Source organism: Gorilla gorilla, chromosome 5 (assembly GCF_029281585.2).
Source record: "Gorilla gorilla gorilla isolate KB3781 chromosome 5, NHGRI_mGorGor1-v2.1_pri, whole genome shotgun sequence".
Taxonomy (NCBI): Eukaryota; Metazoa; Chordata; class Mammalia; order Primates; family Hominidae; genus Gorilla; species Gorilla gorilla.
The window spans coordinates 191,371,937-191,392,259 of record NC_073229.2 but is presented as its reverse complement, the minus strand read 5'-3'; the positions used below and the strand labels follow the sequence as shown (position 1 = coordinate 191,392,259).

At 40.9% G+C, this 20,323-nt stretch overlaps 1 protein-coding gene across 20 annotated transcripts in view; it reads right to left on the bottom strand.

The window, feature by feature from the left end:
* Positions 1 to 20,323, bottom strand: part of CEP43 (centrosomal protein 43) — a 97,468-nt gene that overhangs the window by 57,046 nt on the left and 20,099 nt on the right. For 5 of the 20 annotated variants that reach the window (XM_004044951.5, XM_004044950.5, XM_055391356.2 and 2 more), the window contains 5 exons: positions 17,027 to 17,253; positions 14,771 to 14,883; positions 13,051 to 13,119; positions 7,036 to 7,075; positions 5,720 to 5,816 (listed from right to left, as the gene is read on the bottom strand). In XM_004044951.5, coding sequence (XP_004044999.2) covers positions 5,720 to 5,816; positions 7,036 to 7,075; positions 13,051 to 13,119; positions 14,771 to 14,883; positions 17,027 to 17,253 — 546 coding nt within the window. Of the gene's footprint in view, positions 1 to 3,056; positions 3,614 to 5,719; positions 5,850 to 7,035; positions 7,076 to 13,050; positions 13,120 to 14,770; positions 14,884 to 17,026; positions 17,254 to 20,323 lie in introns of those variants that run through there. The other 15 variants (XM_055391350.2, XM_055391352.2, XM_055391359.2 and 12 more) reach the window with 9 other exon arrangements.

Genomic DNA, 20,323 nt, shown 5'->3' with positions numbered 1-20,323 from the left:
AACTAAAAGTAGAACTACTGTTTGATCCACCAATCCCACTACTGGGCATCTACCCAGAGGAAAAGAAGTCATTATATGAAAAAGATACTTGCACACGCATGTTTACAGCAGCACAATTCCGAACTGCAAAAACATGAAACCAGCCCAAATGCCCATCAATCAACAAGTGGATAAAGACATTGTGGTATATACATACCATGGAACACTACGCAGCCATAAAAAGGAACAAATAGGGCAGGCGCAGTGGCTCATGCCTGCAATCCCAACCCTTTGGGAAGCTGAGGCAGGCGGATCACCTGAGGTCAGGAGTTCAAGACCAGCCTGGCCAACATGGTGAAACCCTGTCTCTACAAAAATACAAAAATTAGCCAGACAATATAGCGGGTGCCTGTAGTCCCAGCTACTTGAGAGGCTGAGGCGGGAGAATCGCTTGAACCCAGGAGGCAGAGGTTGGAGTGAGCCGAAATTGCACCACTGCACTCCAGCTTGGGTGACAGAGCGAGACTCCGACTCAAAAAAAAAAAGTAACAAAATAATGGAATTTGCAGCAATCTGGATGGAATTGGAGACCATTATTCTAAGTGAAGTAACTCAGGAATGGAAAACCAAACATCATATCTTCTCATTAACAAGCAGGAGCTAAGTTATGAGGATGCAATGGCATAAGAATGATACAATGGACTTTGGGGACTCCAGGGAAAGAGTGAGAGGAGGGTGAGGGATAAAAGGCTCAAATTGGGCCCGGTGTGTACTGCTAGGGTGATGGGTGCACCAAAACCTCACAAATCACCACTGAAGAACTCATTCATGCAACCAAACACCACCTGTTCCCCCAAAACCTATGGAAATAAGAAATAAAAAACTAAAAATTAAAAAAACTGTTGCTGTAATTAAAGTATTACTTTGTACTTCATAAACCAACTCATATTTAAAGCTGTGTTGAGAAGCGATTTGCCTAAAATCATGTCTACTAAGTTAGTACAATCTTTAGAGCCCAATGTTTTATGATTACTCTCAAATATTTCAAGTGAAAATTTAAAATAAAACACATCTTAGACATTATTCCAATTTAATCTAAGAAACAAATTAGTGAAAAACTGTATTAAACTTCTTTACCTGAGCATAGTCCCAATGTATGATTCTGTTCACAGGAAGTATCACTCTATGAATTGCTAACTCTAAAACCATAATTTACCCACGTTAAATTTCACGAAAATTCATTAAAATGTATAATTTGGAAACTATCCCTTCTTATGTTTTCATATGATGGTATAGAACGTTAAGTTTCTAACATCAAACTCGACATGGTGTGACACACTTTAACACTGTGCCACCTGAAGCCAGATCATGAGTCCTTTTGGAGGCTGAAGTGAAAACAGAAGGGCAGACAGGACGGCCCATGGAGTCTCAGACTCCCAGCCCCAGGTTCACAAAGTGTTGTAAGAAACGACTCATTTTTACTTCTGTTTAAACTACTTGTAAACTAGAAAGTTAACCTATTAGCCAACTTATATCTATTCATTTGTATAAACAACTCATGATAATGGAGAAAGGAAATATTAATAGATATGTAAGCATAATGCAGGCTGGAAAAACATTTCTTAAGTAAGGAAAAAACCACGGGTGAAGATACAGGCTCCAGAATATAGAACATACAGCTGGGCAGGTCCCACTGACAGCTGAACAAGGACAGAACCCAACCTTCCCAGTCCCACCTAGACTCATTGTTGTGGCAACAGACCAGGGGACAGTCACAGCCACACCCACACACACACTCTTAGGCATCATCTATGGCTGTCTTCTCCATACAATGGCAAGGTGGAGTAGTTATGGCCTGCAAAGCCTAAAATATTCACTACATGGTCTTTTAGAGAACAAGTGTGCCAACACCTGGGCCAGATAATAACGCACAAGAATAGGAACATCTTGTAGAGATGCAACAGTTCCATCCCGAGATACTGTGAGATGCTTTTATTTGTCTGTTCATCTGCCCCCCACATATCCTCTCATTTTGTTATTCTTCGGATATTCAGAAATTTAAGTTATAAGTAAAATCCTTTTCAACAAATAAGTCCTTGCCCTTTCTCTTGGTCCAAACATAGTCTTGCTGTAAAACTATCTCACAAAGAAAATTACTAGGAATCTTAATTACAGTTCTTATGCATTCAATTCAAATCCAATTTACACAAAAACTGAAAAGTCAGAAAAGCTTGCAGACAGACTGTAAAACAAACTGATACCTTGGAACTGTAATTTTCTCTTCCCATCATTATTACAGAGTGAAATCAGTAAGGTATTCCATCTCGTTTACAAAGTAATTGAGTGTTGTATTAATACAAATGCTAAACTACAGACAAGAGTGAATACAGGAAAAATCGTGGACTGAAAACGATCTTAATCTAGATAATTCAGTTATTGGAGATCATTAATTTCGTTTTGCTTTAAGGCAAAGAAAAGACCACAGTAATAACCAGAAACTTCCAAGAAGAACAGTTTCATTTAAAGTAGTTACCAAGAAAGAAAACTGAATGAACAAAAGCTAACTAGAAATAAATGCCTATTTAATAAAGCCTTTCCGCCGGGTACGGTGACTCACAACTGTAATCTCAGCACTCTTGAGAGGCCAAGGCGGGGGGATCACATGAGGCCAGGAGTTTGAGACCAGCCTGGCTAACATAGGTGAAACCCCGTCTCTACTAAAAATACAAAAACTAGCCGGGCATGGTGGTACATGCCTGTGGTCCTAGCTACTCAGAAGGCTAAGGTAGAATTGCTTGATCCCAGGAGGCAGAGGCTGCAGTGAGCCAAGATCCAGCCATTGCACTCCAGCCTAGGCAACAGAGTGAGACTCTGTCTTAAAAAAACAAAAACAAAAACAAAAAAAACCAAAAAAAACTAATAAAGGCGGCTTTCATGCCTCCTTAGTTTTAGAATAAGAACTCAAAGTGACCAACTTAGTTCAAAACTATAAAAATAGATTTTACATCACAAAATAAAAATATCTAAAACGTACATTTTGAGTCTTGAAAGGGAAACAAAGGATCCCTGTGATAGCAAGCTTCATACAAATCGACGGGAACTTGTAAGATTCTGAAAAGTTTTATGAAGTGTAAATGTTCACGTTTGCTGAATTAGATTGCTATGCATTAACAGAAACCTGGGATGCACACTTATGTTCTGTCCCTTAGGAACATGTGGCCCTCTTCCTCCAACATCTACCTATGTCTTTGCTCGTGCTGGCTCCCGTGCAGAGACTACCCTCCCCAGGGCCTCTGCTCCTAGTTCATCCTCTGTCATTTCTGGTTCAAAGTCACCTTCTAACAACCCTGCTCCTCCCAACATTCTGTCTCTTCACACAGCGCCCTCCAGTGAAGCTCTGGAATCAGGGCAGCACTGCCACGTCCCGGGATCTCTCTTCTGTTCTCATGGCGCTTACCATGTTCCTCCTCAGCCCTCGCAGAACCAAGTCAGAGTCATCTTTCAAAATCCCGGTCAAATATTAGTTCCTGCTTCTGAATTTTCATGGCCCATGAATGACTGGCATTTTATGGCACTTGTCACTTTTTATCTTGGTTTTCCTATGTTTGTGTACATGGCTTTTCTCTCTCTGATCCTGCATAAATTTGAGGGAAGAAGTCTATATCTGTGCCTACGACAGAAATTTCTATTGTGACTACAATCAATAATAGTATTAGATACCATTTATTGAATGCCTATTCTGCTAAGCACTGAGCTATATGCTTTACACGCTTATCTCTAATTTTCACTACCACCATCTCTCTTGCAAAATAGATGTGAGACCCAAGGCCCCAAAAGTTAAATAACTTGCTGGGCGCAGTGGCTCACGCCCGTAATCCCAGCACTTTGGGAGGCCGAGGCAGGCAGAGCACGAGGTCAGGAGATCAAGACCATCCTGGCTAACACGGTGAAGTCCTGTCTCTATAAAATATACAAAAAATTAGCTGGGCGTGGTGGCAGGCGCCTGTAGTCCCAGCTACACGGGAGGCTGAGGCAGGAGAATGGCATGAACCCGGGAGGTGGAGCTTGCAGTGAGCTGAGATAGCGCCACTGCACTCCAGCCTGGGCAACAGAGCAAGACTCCGTCTCAAAAAAAAAAAAAAAAAAAAAAGTTAAATAACTTGGCCAAATTTGTGAGTGGTAAGTAGCAGCTCCAGAACTCAAACCCAGATGTGATGAACTTACAGAACTTGCCCATTCCACTGGGCTATCTCCTTCCTCACACCCCCACATCTCCAGCCCTGTGCTCTCTAAATAGTAGGTGCTTAATGGACACTGGTTTTGGTCACCTTGGCTGAAAGGCGACCAAATTGTCTGCTGTATTCTTACTGCAAAGAATACAAATGCTTTTGTGTTCCCCAGGTGCCCAGTAGCAATTCTCTACACAGAAGGCTTTAGAAAATGCTTCCTGATGAAGTACAGTGACTGTCAAAGTCCATTCTATGTAAATGGCAAAATTATCTAAATTTAAGCTTTTAAGCGAAAACTTCCAGGAACATTGATGTGCCAAACCCAGTGAGTAGGACCCAGTGAGAAGCAGTCTAACAAAGCCCAGACTCCTGGACGCCATCCAAGGCCCCCAATGCAAAGGGATGCCACACCTCCTCTTCAACCCACGTCATTTCACAAATCCTAGTTTAACAGTCATTTCTTCGAGTCCTCTCCCTCATATTTAAAGAATCCTTCATAGTTTCTTTGGTATAACTTTAAAGCAACATTCTTCAGGCCTCTTTAGATGATGCAGGGTGAAAAGAGAAAGCTAAATTTATAATTATAAGGGTATAATACATCAGGAATTAGAGAAGTGCTTTATATATTATCATTTAACCTTCAAAATAATCCTATCACGTAGGTATTAATACTTCCATCTTACAAGTAAAGAAACTGAGGGTCAAAGGTTAAAGCTTAACTAAGAAAATATATGAAAGAATAACAATGCAAACACGGATGTTGCTGACTTAGATTGCGTGGTTGCACTGTAAACGCTACCTCTCTCAAAGGCCTTCTCCCTGTGTGACAATCACAGCGCTTGGAGAATCCCACCTTGTTCTGGAAAGCAAGTCCCCACCCAGCCATGGCAACCTCCAACCTGACTGGTAGACTCGTCTGAGCTGGGGACAGCTTGAAGTGGGTACTGACAGGTGACCCTGCAATGCTACAGCTCACCATCGAAGGATCTTCTGTTCTCCACCCACATAAAAAGGTCAAGTTTGGATCTCAAATACGGACTGTAACTTTATGGCCTACTGTCTTTTGTCTCCTGTGGATTTTAGCCCAGTCTGGCTTGCATGTTCAGATGTCACAACTGGCCAAGATGACCACACTCTCTGCATTCCAGGCTCAGCTTCCTCCTGTGATCACAGTGCCCTATACTGACTTCCACCTATGACACCAGGTGGTCAATTCTCACTAGGCCTGACCCACCCTGATCCCTCTTAATCCACAGCAATCCCAGTGCCCCACGAATAATCCTCAGGCATTTCAGCAGCGAGACTTGCATACCAAAGGAAGTGACAACCAAAACCAATCTTACGCATTCATCAAAGACATTCTTTATAAACTCGAGCCAGGTCTCTGTCATGACTTTTCATAATTTTCAACTGTTTTTCTACTAATTAGTATGAATTTTGAAGCTTTACAGTAAATCAACAAATAGGTTAAAAAAAAAAAAGCACTCTATGGGAAATGCAGAACACCATACCTTATCACTGGTATTGATGTCATCTATTTCCACAGAAAGGTCTTCTTCTATCTCTTCACCAATACTTATCTCACTTTTCTCTGAGCGATGGCTGGTACTAATTTCAGAAGGGGAAAAAAAAATAAGAACTCTGAAAATAAACATTTAAAGAGATTACTATTCTTTAAACATTCAGATATTTCTTTTAATCCTTTAAGTAAAATATAATATTAACTATAATTAATTTCATACATATTGTCTTGCTTGACCCTTAAAATAATGTAGCAAGGGCAGCAGCAGTCAAGTCAATGTAACAGATGAGGAGACAAAGGTTCAAAGCAGTGACTTTGGTCACAATAGCAAGAAAGAAACAAACCCAGATTTTTACAATTTCATCTACTACATCATGCTCTTTCTCAAAAACTGTATAATAAATTATAAAAAAAATACAGACTTCCAATTGGAAAGATAACCTGTCAATTAAATAAAATTCTCAGGCATTTAATTTAAAATTTCGAATCATATCCATAACAAATATTACTTCTACATTACATATTATCTTTCTGTGTATAAGAAAGGAATCGACAGGGCATGGTGGTTCTCGTCTGTAATCCCAGAACTTTGGGAGGCCCAGGTGGGTGGATCACTTGAGGTCAGGAGTTCAAGACCAGCCTGGCCAACATGGCAAAACCCTGTCTCTACTAAAAATACAAAAATTAGCCAGGCGTAGTGGCACGCACCTATAATCCCAGCTACATGGGAAGCTGAGGCAGGAGAATGGCTTGAACCCAGGAGAAGGAGGTTGCAGTGAGCCCAGATCGCACCACTGCACTCCAGCATGGGCAACAGAGTGAGACTCTGTCTCAAAAAAGAAAAAAAAAAAAAGAGAATGGCAATCTTACTAGGGCAGACCACATATCCACATATTAGGAAATGTGATCTGAATCAAACTAATTTGAGAGCATAATTATTTTAAGTCAATTTTGAGACAATTCCCGCCACAAAAAGGTATGGAAGGAAGAGAAAATCAGCACTTATGACACAGCAACTGAACTGCTTCTAAATGACTTCTCAGTTAATTCTTCAATGTTTCTCTTCTTCTTACCAAGTTTCCTGAACATAATGTGACTGTCTATATTCTAATGTAAAATCAAAAACATGCTCTAAAATCAAATATTTAATTTTGGATTAACTATCTTTTCTTCACCTTCAATCAATATGAACAACAGAATCAAATACATTAAAATAAGCACCAAATGTAATTTTGTCTTGTCTGTGTTCGGAAATTGTTTACAAATATGTATATATTTATATATTTGCCCAATAGTTTTTCTTACCTATTAAAATCATCAACATAGTCATCATCTTCTCCAGTTCCTGATAAGTTTAAGAAAAGATATGTTATATCTAATGTGCGTCACAATTTACCTACTATTAAACACACATTTCCTTAAAAAAAATTAATTATATTGCATCATTTAAAAAGTCCCAGACTAGAAATAACATTTTAAGCATATATAATATGAAGACAAATGACAAATGAAATACTTAAGAAATAATAAACTGTTACAAGTGACTATAAAATGTGGTTAACACCTCATCTTTACTCCGGGTACTCTAAGGCAATTAACATGGGGCACACTCACCATTAATAAGGTCCCTTGACTTAATGGCGTATAGCAATAGCAAGTCATCATCAATCCCCTTTAGGTACTAGAGGAACTACTGAGCGTTTTCAACACGCTAATTGTTTTGTTATAAAAGTTAAAAAACACTCATGAGGTGTGAAGAGGCCATGAAGCACAGCAAATAAGGGCACCTTCAGTCAGACAGAGCCAAGCTCAGGCCTCAGACCTGCCACTCAACAGCTCTGCGACCTGGGAATGCGAGGTGCCCTTTCTTGGCCATGTCCTCAGCTCTGACGTACAGCCAAAGCCACACCAATCAGAGTTAACATAAGGATTCAGGTACATGTTGTGCTTAACAGAGACTTTGGTCCACAGTAAGATCTTAATAAAAGGCAACTGAATGAAGGTGGGATGGTGAATAGTGAGGCAGTGTTACCAGTTTCTCAAAGTGCACCACAAAGCCTCTGACAGAGTGGGCACCTTCAGATCAACTTAAGGCTATAAAGGACAAATCTGCAAATCAGCAGCCCTTCCCTCCCAGGACTTCTGAGGGCTAGATAAGGAAAAAGAGTTGTCAGCCTCAAAGCAGACTTGGAGGCACATGAGAGCCAACTTAAAATGTGAATGGATGGCCTATGAAAGACCCAGGAAGCATGTACAGCCACATGCAGAAGATGCAGATCACAAAAAGAAGACCTGGTGTGACAGAGAGCCATTCAAAGACCCTGCGGGCCTTGTCCTCGATCTTCCCTCAGATAAGGCTGGACTGTCTCTAAATCGGTCAGACTGCTGACGGGATTCAAGCTCTGTCCAGACAGACAACGTAATTCTCTTACAGCCAAATCATATGATTAATTTATCAAGCAGGTGAGTGATGGCTAGGTCCCCTAGAGGTATAGCAATGACTAAGATGGTATCTCTGATCTCAAGGAGCAAACACTGTAGTGAAGAGGAACAGTGGAACAAACCAAATACTGCTAGTGCAATTGGGAAGAACTCCAAGGTAGCAACTGAGTGGAAACCTAGGTTGCAGAGGTACAAATTATTGGGGACAGTGTGTTCCAAGAGGAAACATGTGAAAGGCCCTGAGGGGGGAGGGTGCGGTGGTTTGAAAAACCACCAGTGCAGCCCAGAGCAGTGACGCACGTCTGTAATCCAGCTACTTGGGAGGCCAAGGCAGGAGGATCACTTGCACCCAGGAGTTTGAGACCAGCCTGGGCAACATTGCAAGACCCCCTCAAAAATTAAAAATTTATTTTATTTTTTAAATTTTAATTTTTAAAATACTGTCTCAAAAAAAATTTAAAAACCACCAGTAAGGAAGCCATACAACCATAAAACAATGAATTTGGGGGACAGAATGTGTGGAGGAAGAAAAAAGGAGTGGCGATCAGAGGGGTTGGCAGAAGCTGGATCATTAGGGCTTGGTTGGTTGCAATAAGGATCTTAGCCTGAATACAAAGGGAAGCTGTCTGGGGTGGGATGGGGTGGGGGAAGACAGGAGTGAAAAAGTGCAGGGAAGCACTACCTCACTTCTGTTTTCCCAGAGATAATCGAACCACCGCCAGAAGAAATGTGTGTACAGGAGGCAACAATGAAAGTAAGGAAAGCAGAAGGCTGTCAGAAAGTTCAGGCCAAAGAGAACAGGGGTAAAGGCTTGGGTCAAGGCAGGTGTCCCACAGATAAGACAGATGGGTAGATGATATGGGGTGGGAAGAATATCAGCAAACGAAGAAAACATGAATCCTTGTTACTGCTACATCCAAACCTTGCCCAGTAATGAACTGGAAATCCCTGATCATAAGCAGTCAGGAGGGACATGTCAGGAGCTTCCTCTCCTCTTGAGAATCAAGAGCTCATCTCCACTGTAGCCTCAAAGGTTAAAGGGCTGCAAGTGCTTGACAGAAACCAGGCACTGTCAGGGCCAAGAAGGAGAAGTGGAAATCTGATTAAACAAACTACATATGTGGCTGGTTTGCAAGCGCTAAGTAAAACCAGGAGTGGCAGCTACTAAAATGTCAGCCTCCAAGGACCCATCGTAGTGTTCCTGTGTGTGAAGGCCAGTGAGGAGAGCAGAGGTGGACACTGAGCTGAGACAGCAAGGACAGCTGTGGCTGCAATGCGGATTTAAAGGAAGCTAACTGGATTCCCCACCTGGCAGCATTTGTAGCCAATTCAAAACACAAGATTGTCAGACCTCTGAGCCCAAGCTAAGCCATCATATCCCCAGTGTCCTGCACGTGTACATCCAGATGGCCTGAAGCAACTGAAGATCCACAAAAGAAGTGAAAATAGCCTTAACTGATGACATTCCACCATTGTGATTTGTTTCTGCCCCACCCTAACTCATCAATGTACTTTGTAATCTCCCCCACACTTAAGAAGGTTCTTTATAATCTCCCCAACCCTTACGAAGGTTCTTTGTAATTCTCCCCACCCTTGAGAATGTACTTTGTGAGATCCACCCCCTTCCCTCAAAACATTGCTCTTAACTCCACCACCTATCCCAAAACCTGTAAGAACTAATGATAATCCACAACCCTTTACTGACTCTCTTTTCGGACTCAGCCTGCCTGCACCCAGGTGAAATAAACAGCCATGTTGCTCACACAAAGACTGTTTGGTGGTCTCTTCAGACAGACACATGAGACAAAGATATTTACTGAATAATGTGCTATAACACATCAGATTCTGACTTCTTGGTTATGTATTGTTTAGTATTACAATAATTTAAGCCAGTGTCAAAATGATTAACAGAATACATATAGGTTAAGCATCCCAAATTCAAAAATTTAAAAACCAAACTTGAATGAAATCCAGAACTTTTTGAGTGCTGACATGATGCTCAGAGAAACTGCTCATTGGAGCATTTCAGACTTTTAGACTTTCAGATTTTCAGATTTGGGATGCTCATCTGGTAAGAAAAATGCAAACATTTCAAAATCCAAAAAAATGCAGACTCTGAAATACTTCTGGTCCCAAGCATTTGCATTAAGGGATACTCAACCTGTACTACATTACTTTAAGGGTCAGCAAATTTTGGCCCTCAGGCCAAGGATTCTTGTTTTCTTCATTTTTTGACAGTCTCTCCTCCCCATCCCATACCCTCTGTCTTATCTGCCCTTACCCCAGTCATCTTTGGCCCGGACTTCCTGACAGCTTTCTGCTTTCCTTACTTTCATTCTTGCCTCTGGCTGATGACCTGCTTTTGTTCAGCCTGTGAACTAAGAATGGCTTTTACATTTTTAAAGATTGTTTAAAAAAAAACAAAAAAACACACAGAGACTATGTGAGAGACAGTACGGGCCGTCCACAAAGCCTAAAATATAGACTATTTGGCCCTTTACGGAAAAAGCTTAGCAACTCTTGCTTTAAATATGCAAAGTACCTATCTATAAACACTCCATTTGGGCACCTTTAATTAATATTTGTCTGCCAAACTAAAATAGATGGTGCTCTAAAGCTTTATTTGTAGATTATTTATTTGGAACTCAGAATTTATGTTCCCATTGAAATGATTATTTCAATATGTCTAAATAACATACAGGCAGTAAAACACAGTGGTGAGGGCTCTGTGTGATGCATCAGGACTCTAAAAGCAGCATGACCTTGGGCAAGTTACTTAACCTAGATTCTTCATCTGTAAAAATGGAGATAGTAATAAAACCTACCTCATAGGATATGAATTAAATAAAACAATTCCTTGGTACAGTGCCAGGCACTTATCACTAACATCATTATTCTCCTAGGCTGGTCCACTAACATCTGTCTATATATTACTCAAAATACCTAGAGTACTGTATATTTAAAATATAAAAAACCCAAACTGAAAACAACATTGTTGCAAAACGAAATAAAACTTTATTTCTACTGAATCCTAATGCCTAGCAAAATGACAAACATCCAGCTAGTGAACTGGTAGTTCTCACCTGCATAACTACCCCAATTCCAACCCGAGGTATGCCTAAGTCCCAAGACAAAGTGAAGTGAAGGAGCACATCACCCTCCTGCCTGTACCCAGCAACTCTGCAGCCACAGCAACGACATTCCCTCCTGAGGATGAGAATTCTCAGCAGCTCCCCACTCAGAAACAGGCAGGAAAACCCTCACTTTGGTAAGAGAATAGAGCAGTCAGAGAAAAAAGCTAAAAGGTTTGGCAACAGAGTGAAACACCACAAAAGTGAAAAAACAGAACACAAAGGGGACAGGGCAGCCATCACGGTACAGAGGTCAGGAGTAAAGTCTCTGGTGGCAGTTAGCCATTGAGGTTTAGTGGAAAAGAACATCTAATGGCAACCACGACCACAGCTGACAGGAAAAGCACAAGGGAAGGAAAGGAGGCAGGCCCACCTAGCTGGCCAGCCAGCAACCAGGAGGCACAAAGAGCAGATGGCGGCACAACCAGCAACTGTTACCAGGACTCCAGGGCACTGTGTGGAACAAGAATCCAGGCAGCTCAGGGAACATTTATTCTTCTGCAAATGGGGGAACAAAGTAACATAAAAAGAAAACTAACATTTACTAGGCACCTACCATGCCAGGCACTGTACTTTAATTTACATATGAAGAGATATTTAAATCCTATTTACTCTTTAAAACGAGGCAGATGTTATTAGTTCCACTTAACAGATGAGGAAATAGCAGTTTAGTTTATCTCCCTACGCTACCCATCAATCAGTGCCACATCTGAGATGTCACTTCTATCCAACTCCAAGCCCAAGTTCTTTGCACTATCCAGAATGTCTCTCCAGAAGAGGGAAGGGCATTCTCGGAGCTGCCCCTTGGACAGGGCTGGGTTTTAAAAGCACATGGGGACACAGCTTTCTTTCTCCCCAACCTGCCTGTGAAGCTCTTCCAATGCTTCCATGTGTGAGTGATTACAGACCAGGAAGGGATCCCATCACATCCACAGAGAGCATAGGAAGTGGCCATTGAGAACCTGGCTGCACCGTTTCCTTCAGGTCACCAAGTTTGCCTTTACATAAATGAGTTTGCCTAAAGTATGCCTGTCACACTGCTACAGTCTTGCACAGAACAGAACACTGAATGAGAACTGTGCTCTCAACATATGGCCCAGGGCTCGGTAATGTTCACACTGACACTCTTACTTCCATAGGAATGAATGTACTTACATGGCAGGCTTACCAATTTCTGCTCCATAGAACAGAACTGAACACATCTCACAATTTTTCTTTCAATAAGTCTGTTTCCCCATTAGACTGAATTCTCTGAGGCCTGAACCATGTACTACCAGTATCTAGCAAATGGCTCTGCCTCTGCCCAAATTTTTCTCAGTCTGAACTATCTTCCCTTCTCTCTTATACATCTACTTAACCATGAAGCTTCTGCACAGAAGTCACTTCTTATAAGAGGTCTTCCCTGAATGCCAAGACTGGACAAAGGTAACCTACTAGCCATTTCTATACCCATATATACTGACCCTTTTACACTCAAAATATCTGTAGATGCCCGTTTAATGTTCATATTCCTGACCAGAATTTAAACTCCATGAAGACAGAGGTTCACGAGAACATGATGGCTGTTGCTGTAGCCATCTCTCGCATAGCGTGTAATCCTGAACACATAAAAGCCATTCAAACACCTGCTGAATGAGCAGCGGCAGGAAGGTGCTCAGCGTAAGCAGATGGAGTCACTTCTTTTACAACCTTACCCTAAAAATAATCACTTTAAAACGATCAACACAAAAACTAGAAATCTAATTACCTAATCCAAGTGATCCAATTTTATCACTGATCAATTTCAGATCTTTCAAAACTGTATTTCCCCTTTTACCTGTGAACAGGAGAAAATATTAACATTAGAGTGACTTAGAATACAACAGTCTCTAAACCACATCAATTTTTGTCGTTGTTCAATATGGGGCTTCTTTATGACAGGAGCATAATAACCTAAAACTAAGGAAAAAATAAACTGTGATTAATGAACGCTTAAGCTATGCATCACAACCCTTTTTTTGAGACGGAGTCTCATCACTCTGTCACTCAGGCTGGAGTGCAATAGCGCGGTCTCAGCTCACTGCAACCTCCGCCTTCTGGGTTCAAGCGATTCTCCCGCCTCAGCCTCCCGAGTAGCTGGGACTACAGGCATGTGCTACCACACCCAGCTAATTTTTGTATTTTTAGTAGAGACAGGGTTTCCCTATGTTGGATAGGCTGGTCTTGAACTCCTGACCTCGTGATCCACCCACCTCGGCCTCCCAAAGTGCTGGTATTACAGCCGTGAGCCACTGCACCCAGCTACATCCCTTTTTAAACCATAAACAATACTACTTTATTGGAACACAACCACCAAAAACCATTTTTTGCCTCATTATAAGACATCACTTTCCATAAACAGCCCTGTTAGGTATGAATTCATAGACTGTTATTTTCATGAGTCTTATTTTTCCTTTGAATTTCTAAATTTTTCTTCAGTGCAACTGCTATTTCACTTACTAAAGTGACATCCTCACTGGTTTTTTAGTCCTTTGTTCTCAACGTCCTCTCTAAATGATCATTCTCTAATCAATGTCAGAATGACATGTTCATGATGTCCTGGATTCCTTTCTTAAAGGTGGCAGTAATCACAGGAAAGAAGCAAATGGGAAGGGATGCGGACATTATAAATACATGGCTGGTTTAAGAGAAGCAACAGGCTGGCTCTCTTATGTGCCCTAGGAAGTCCCACAGTATATCAAGCAATACAAAAAGATTCGGAAATACCGGACAATTATGCAAAACGCATACTGCAAATTCTTAGTGAATCTACTTTAGGAAACTTTCTCAAAAGAGGTACACGTGCTCTGAAACACTACGCTAATTAAATACAACATTTACTATGATACGGTTTCCAAAGGACCTCTGCCCATCCTACATGTTCAGGGCTATGCTTTTTAAATTCCTATCACTGTGTGTGGGGAGAGGTGGGAAAGTAACTGGTGCCAGAGCTAGACTATTCCATGTGTAACCAGTGCTCTTTAGCTTTGCTGCATTTACGATGACATGTCAGGTCACTGTTCTTGAAAATGATCTGCAGAATAATTTTTTATTTAACATTTTATGATACTTACTGTGGTATCACCAAATTTTTAAAAATTAATTGAAAGCAAATCCAACTCAAGTCATTGTAAATGTCCAAAAAAGGAGAGATGATTTAAAAATTATATTTCTATAGATAATAAAAATCAGCTAAAAAGTCAACTTCCCAAAAGTATTCCGATGGTATATAGGTATAGGAAGGGCCAGAATACAAAACAACATATAAAATAGGACCACCTCAGAAGTAACAAAACACAACAAAATATTAACAGGAAATATCTCTGAGTGATAAAATGATAGGTTATTTTAGTGATTTTCCTGGAAAAAAAAAATCAACAATAATCACATAGTGCTTAATTAGAGAAAAAATATCCCGAGTATTGAAGTCCACATCTTTGGGCACTTACTCTCAGAGTCTTTTAAAGAAGGGGCTCCCGCCAGGGAGCTGAGTCCACTTTTTAAGGGGGGTGCATCCGAGAGCGAGGCCAGACTTCCTGCTTGCTTCCTAGGTTCATTCCTCCTAACAAGAAACAAGGACAGTTAATTGGTGCTCTGATGTTCTGCCACTAAACACTTTTATTCTGCCATAGAAACAAAAGCAACTTAAAGATATTTTATATGCGCAGTGGCTGGAAATCAAGAATATACACTTTAAAGATTCAAAACCATAAAGTACACCAAGGGAGTGCAAACTACAGATCCACCACAATCGGCACAGCCAGGGTGTAAGAAATCAGCTCACTTCTCTTTAGAATTCTGCTTGATATAAACTAAATTGACCTCTTCACTGTGATTTTTTTTCAGAAGCCCTTTTCCATTACCCAGACATGCAGCCAAGGGACAATACAGGAGTTTTACCAGCAAATAAGTGCCACCTCTCAGATTTAATATTGCTCACAGAAGCCACTAACAGCCATGCTGATGAACTCCCCTTAAAGTCATGACCACTAACCTCAAGGGGACCTTTAAAACTGCCCATCAACCCTCTGGGTTTCCACAGTCCCTTCTCGCCTTAGTCTTATAGAAAGATTTCATGTTTTCTCCACTCTCTTATCTCCAACCTCCGTTCTCCATCCTCACTCAACTATGAACTCAGGTGACAGCTTGCACAGGTGCCACCATCATATCCACCCCCTGCCTACAATGAGACCCACACGCTCTCCACTTTTCCAGCAAACACAAGCCCCTGCATGGGATTCCACTGCTGCGCAGCCCTCCAGTTCTCCTCTCACTCCCTTACATCATTAATTCTTCCATCTTTAAAGCTGAACAGCTCTCGTCAGCATACATGCTGTTATTTCTCCCACCTAAATACGTTTTTCAGCCCTAAATCCTGCCCCTCCAGCCACCACCCTGCTCCTCTGCACACTTTTACAACTCATCAGAAAACTATTTTTCATCTACAATCCTTTCCTGTCTGTCTTGAATGCACTCTAATTCTCTAACCTGCCTCGCACCCCCATTCCAACAAAACTGTGTCAAGGTCATCACTGACCTCCAGATGGCTAAATCCAACGGCATCATACAGCTACTCCTCCCTACCGCCACCTCCACAGACACCACTCTCCTGGTTCCATCTCCTCTGCTGCTTCTAGCTCCCCGCTCTGGCCTCAAGGTGCGCAGGACCTGCTTCCTTGGTGATCCTCTGTAGTCTCCCACACCCCACATTATCTACAAACTGATGACTCCTAATTTACCTCTCCAGCCCAGACCTCTCCATCAATCCCAACGCATATACTCAATAGCCTACTTTGGATTTCCACTAGCAATCTTCTCTAACTTAGCACAGCGACAGGGGCCTCCAGGCTGTCATGCCACCTGTCTGTGTAATCCACTCTTGCTCTTGCCACTCTTCATCTAATGTGTTTCCAACCTTCTAGTTTTGCAGGCTAAAAACCATGATGCCGCTCTATATATTACTTTTCTCTAGCACTTACTGGCAAATCCTTTTCCATCATTAACGGCCTCCTAACTGGAAACTCTAAGTCCAACCTTCCCCAGCAACCTCGGGATCCTTCTGCAATGTACGCCAGATCAAGATCCTCAGGGCTTCCAGTCTCAAAGGAAAGCTGTCCAGCCCCTCATCTCTGAGTCCACCTCATCCGATCCCCATCTCGCTCTCTCTGCTACCCCCAACTCGCCTCCCTGCTGTCTGTTTCCTCTCCCCAAAGCTCCATCAACCCACGGCAACTCCCTTACCTCCTCTAGCTCTTTGCTCACTGGGAACCTCCAAGTGAGGCCCCCTCCAATTTGGACAGCTGACATGCACCTGCCCTGACCACACACTCGGGCTCCCATCACTGCTCTGCTCTCATCACCCGACACACTGCAGCATAACCCTCATTGCCTGACTCTGTCACCAGAGCATGAGCTTCCTGAGGGCAGGAGTCTTCCCTCTTCTATCATTGCTGCACCCCACCCTGGAACAGCCCTGGCAAGTGGCTGACACTCAATCTACACTTACTTGTTGGAATAAATCATGTCTAGGTTTTTCTAAAATCTGGGATTGTTTTACAACATGAAAGGCATTAACAACGCATAGTCAGATTTATGGATCCAATAATTATAAACCATCCATAGTTCATTATTTTTTAACTATAAAATGAAAACATTTATCTTATTTTTAAACCCCTAGTCTCATAGCTCAAAAACCATTTACTCACAAACCGTAAGTTTTCTCTGGCTTAGGAATGGGATCATCAAAGAAAGAATCTCCTTCCATATCATCTTCATCTGGACAAAGGCCGGCTTTGTCTTTGCCATCTAAAGTTCTGTTGCTTAGAAAAGATCCAATTTTTGTTTCATGGGACAGTAAGTGAAGGCTGCTTTTGCTCTTGGGTTCTGACAAGGGGACACTTGTATCACTCTGACTGGCCTCATCACTGGCCTTCTAGAAAGAGAGGGAAAGAGAAAAGGCCTCCTTGGTAAGATAAAACTTTAAGATATTTTCAATAATAAAAGAAGTCTCATGAGCATAAGCAAACCTGTTTGTGTGTGTGCAACCTTTGTGTGTGTGTGTGTGTGTGTGTGTGTGTGTGTGTTGGGGCAGCTCTCAGCAGCGTGAACTGCAGAGCAATGCCACGATTCATCACTCCATCCCCAGGATTCCTAACATGGCAAACTTTCAAAGGGGGAAAAATATTAGAGAAATATATTAATACCATTCCTTTCCTCTTTCCCTAAATGGAAATACCTTTAGTATACCTATCCCATTTATAAACACTTTCCCATTGAGAAACAATTTCCCATCTCCTCTTCCATATGTCATTGCTTCATAAATTATCTTAAATTAATACATTTTCAACTTGAAATCAGGAGAGATCATTACTATTAAAGGAGAAAAGAAAGATTATTTCATACGAATGAACCAAGCATTAAAGTAGTCATCAGTAAAAATAGCAATTTTCTATCCAGTGCTAAACACAACAGGCATCAAGGTGAAAGACGCTGCCTTCAACCACTCGTATTTCTAACATAAACCTTTGCTAATGAAAGTAATTATCTCAATTCTAACTTCCAGGGTAACTTCCTAACCTGTACCTCATTTTGATGTCCATGGACATATATACGTGTGTGTGTGTGTGTATTTCTCTATGTATATTAACATCAATGTTATAAAAAAATTCTGAATCATCCTTATCCATGCCCTTGGATACAGAGTGATGTTACCACTTTTCTTTTTTGTTTTCAGGGAGTCCTAACCTTCACAGCCGACTTTCACTCCATTCTTGGTCAGATTTCTTTCCGCCCTTAGACGGGTCTATGTTAATAATAATAATGAAAACAAAAAATAATGCTAGTAATAATAAAAGCAGCTGACATTTATGGAGAACATTCAAATGCTTCACCTTATCTCACTGAATCTTGAAAATGGCCCTAGGATCTGGAGATGGCTTTCTATCTGTGGATATAAATCAGGAAACACAGAGACAGACATTGATGTCACTTGTCAAAGTCTCCAGAGAGTTAAGTGGTCAGGTCAATATCAAAGTCAAAGCCTGCTTCCAGAGGTTAACTCAATATTTATGCTATTAAGCTAAATTATAATGAATTTGTGGGCTTTATGGGTTAAAAATGGCAATTTCCCAAAATTCAGCCTTGCGTACTAAAGAGAGCAGTATTGTGTAAAATACCTGTGGAGTACTAGAAAAAGCACTCAACTGAAACAAGGAATCTGGAATGTAGTCCAAAATTATTAACTCCATTTTTTTCTTTTTTTTTTTTTTTTAAGAAACAGGGTCTCACTATGTCATCCAGGCTGGTCTTAAAACTCCTGGGCTCAAGCAATCCTCCTGCCTCAGTCTCCCAAGTAGCTGGGTTTATGGGATTACAAGCACAAACTACACCCAGTCGTATCTTTTTTTTTTTTTTTTTTTTTTTTGAGACAGAGTCTCGCTCTGTCACTCAGGCTGGAGTGCAGTGGGGCAATCTGGACTAACTGCAACCTCCGCCTCCCAGATTCAAGCGATTCTCCTGCCTCAGCCTCCTGAGTAGCTGGGATTTCAGGCGCGTGCCACCACGCTTGGCTAATTTTTGTATTTTTAGTAGAAACAGGGTTTCAACATGTTGGCCACGCTGGTCTCGAACTCCTGACCTCAAGTGATCCACCCGCCTCGGCCTCCCAAAGTGCTGGGATTACAGGCGTGAGCCGTGAGCCACCATGCATGGCCCGTATAATCTTAAGTAAATTAATTTCCTAGGCAAAAGTTTCCTCAAGAATTGAACTAGATTCGTATTTTTCACATCAAATTATATCTAGGAAGGGATGGATGGCTGAGAAAGAATTAAAGAGTAGTAACTACTGAAGCATGGTGACCAAAGTCTGGGTTAGACATTACCGAACAAGACGCTCTTGAAGGATGGTTTCACTTTTCATATGGGTACAGACAGAATGCATTATGCATGTCTTATGATATACGTTTACATCTTTACACCAGGTAGAGGTCTTGACTAGTTAACAGTACACAAGATATATGCTGTGCAAATTTTATTGCCTTCTAGAGAGCTATACATTCCATATTATAAATTAATGATTATAAAGAGATGTCTGAAAAAATAAATACCAAGTTATAATTTTAGACAACATATTTTCAAAGGGACAGAAACTTTCAAAAATTTCCTAACAACTTTCTTGACATTTTCCTGGTATTATCAAATATAGAAAAATATTATGTAATTCACACCAGTTGTAATTTCTGATTTTTACACTGTTTTAATAATGGATTTATATCTTTTTAAAAGAATATGCATTTGGAAATAAATACCCTGATGTGATATTTAAACATATGTACAATGACACAGCCTGTGGCCATGACAGATTCTCTCCTTCTAAACACTCACGAGAAAGTGCCAATGAATAACTGGCATGAAAGAAACTGAAAAATGTAAATGTAAAGCAATATTATGAGAAACAATAATTATTCTAATTTCCCCAAGAATTCACACTGCCAACGTAACTTAAATCCACATAATGAACTATCTAATATCAAAGCTGAGCAACTAGTAGGTATCCATGATTATTTGACAGGTTTGACCAATATTCCTGCTATAGACAGAAAGACCAGTTTTAGGAAGACAAGTTTTACGGATAAGGGCATTACTATATTACACAACACATACTCGTAAACATAACAGAATTATTTTAAAAATATAGTTCTCTTAATCCAGGGAGTAAAAATAAATTCTGAAACAATCTGCTTTGGAACTGCTCTCAAAATCAAGTTCTAAACCACACAGTAACATGTTACTACTTTATAACTATGGCTCATTTTTGCCAAAAGACCATTACTAACTAGGTTATTAATGAATTCACTAAACTTAATTCCAAATAAACTTCACCATTAAAAAAATCTACATGAAGAGGAGAAAGATTTGTCATCAACATTTTGCAGATTAAAACCAAAGTACTGAAAACGTTGAGAGCAGTTTCAGTGGCTCCTCCATGTACACAGCAGATGTAT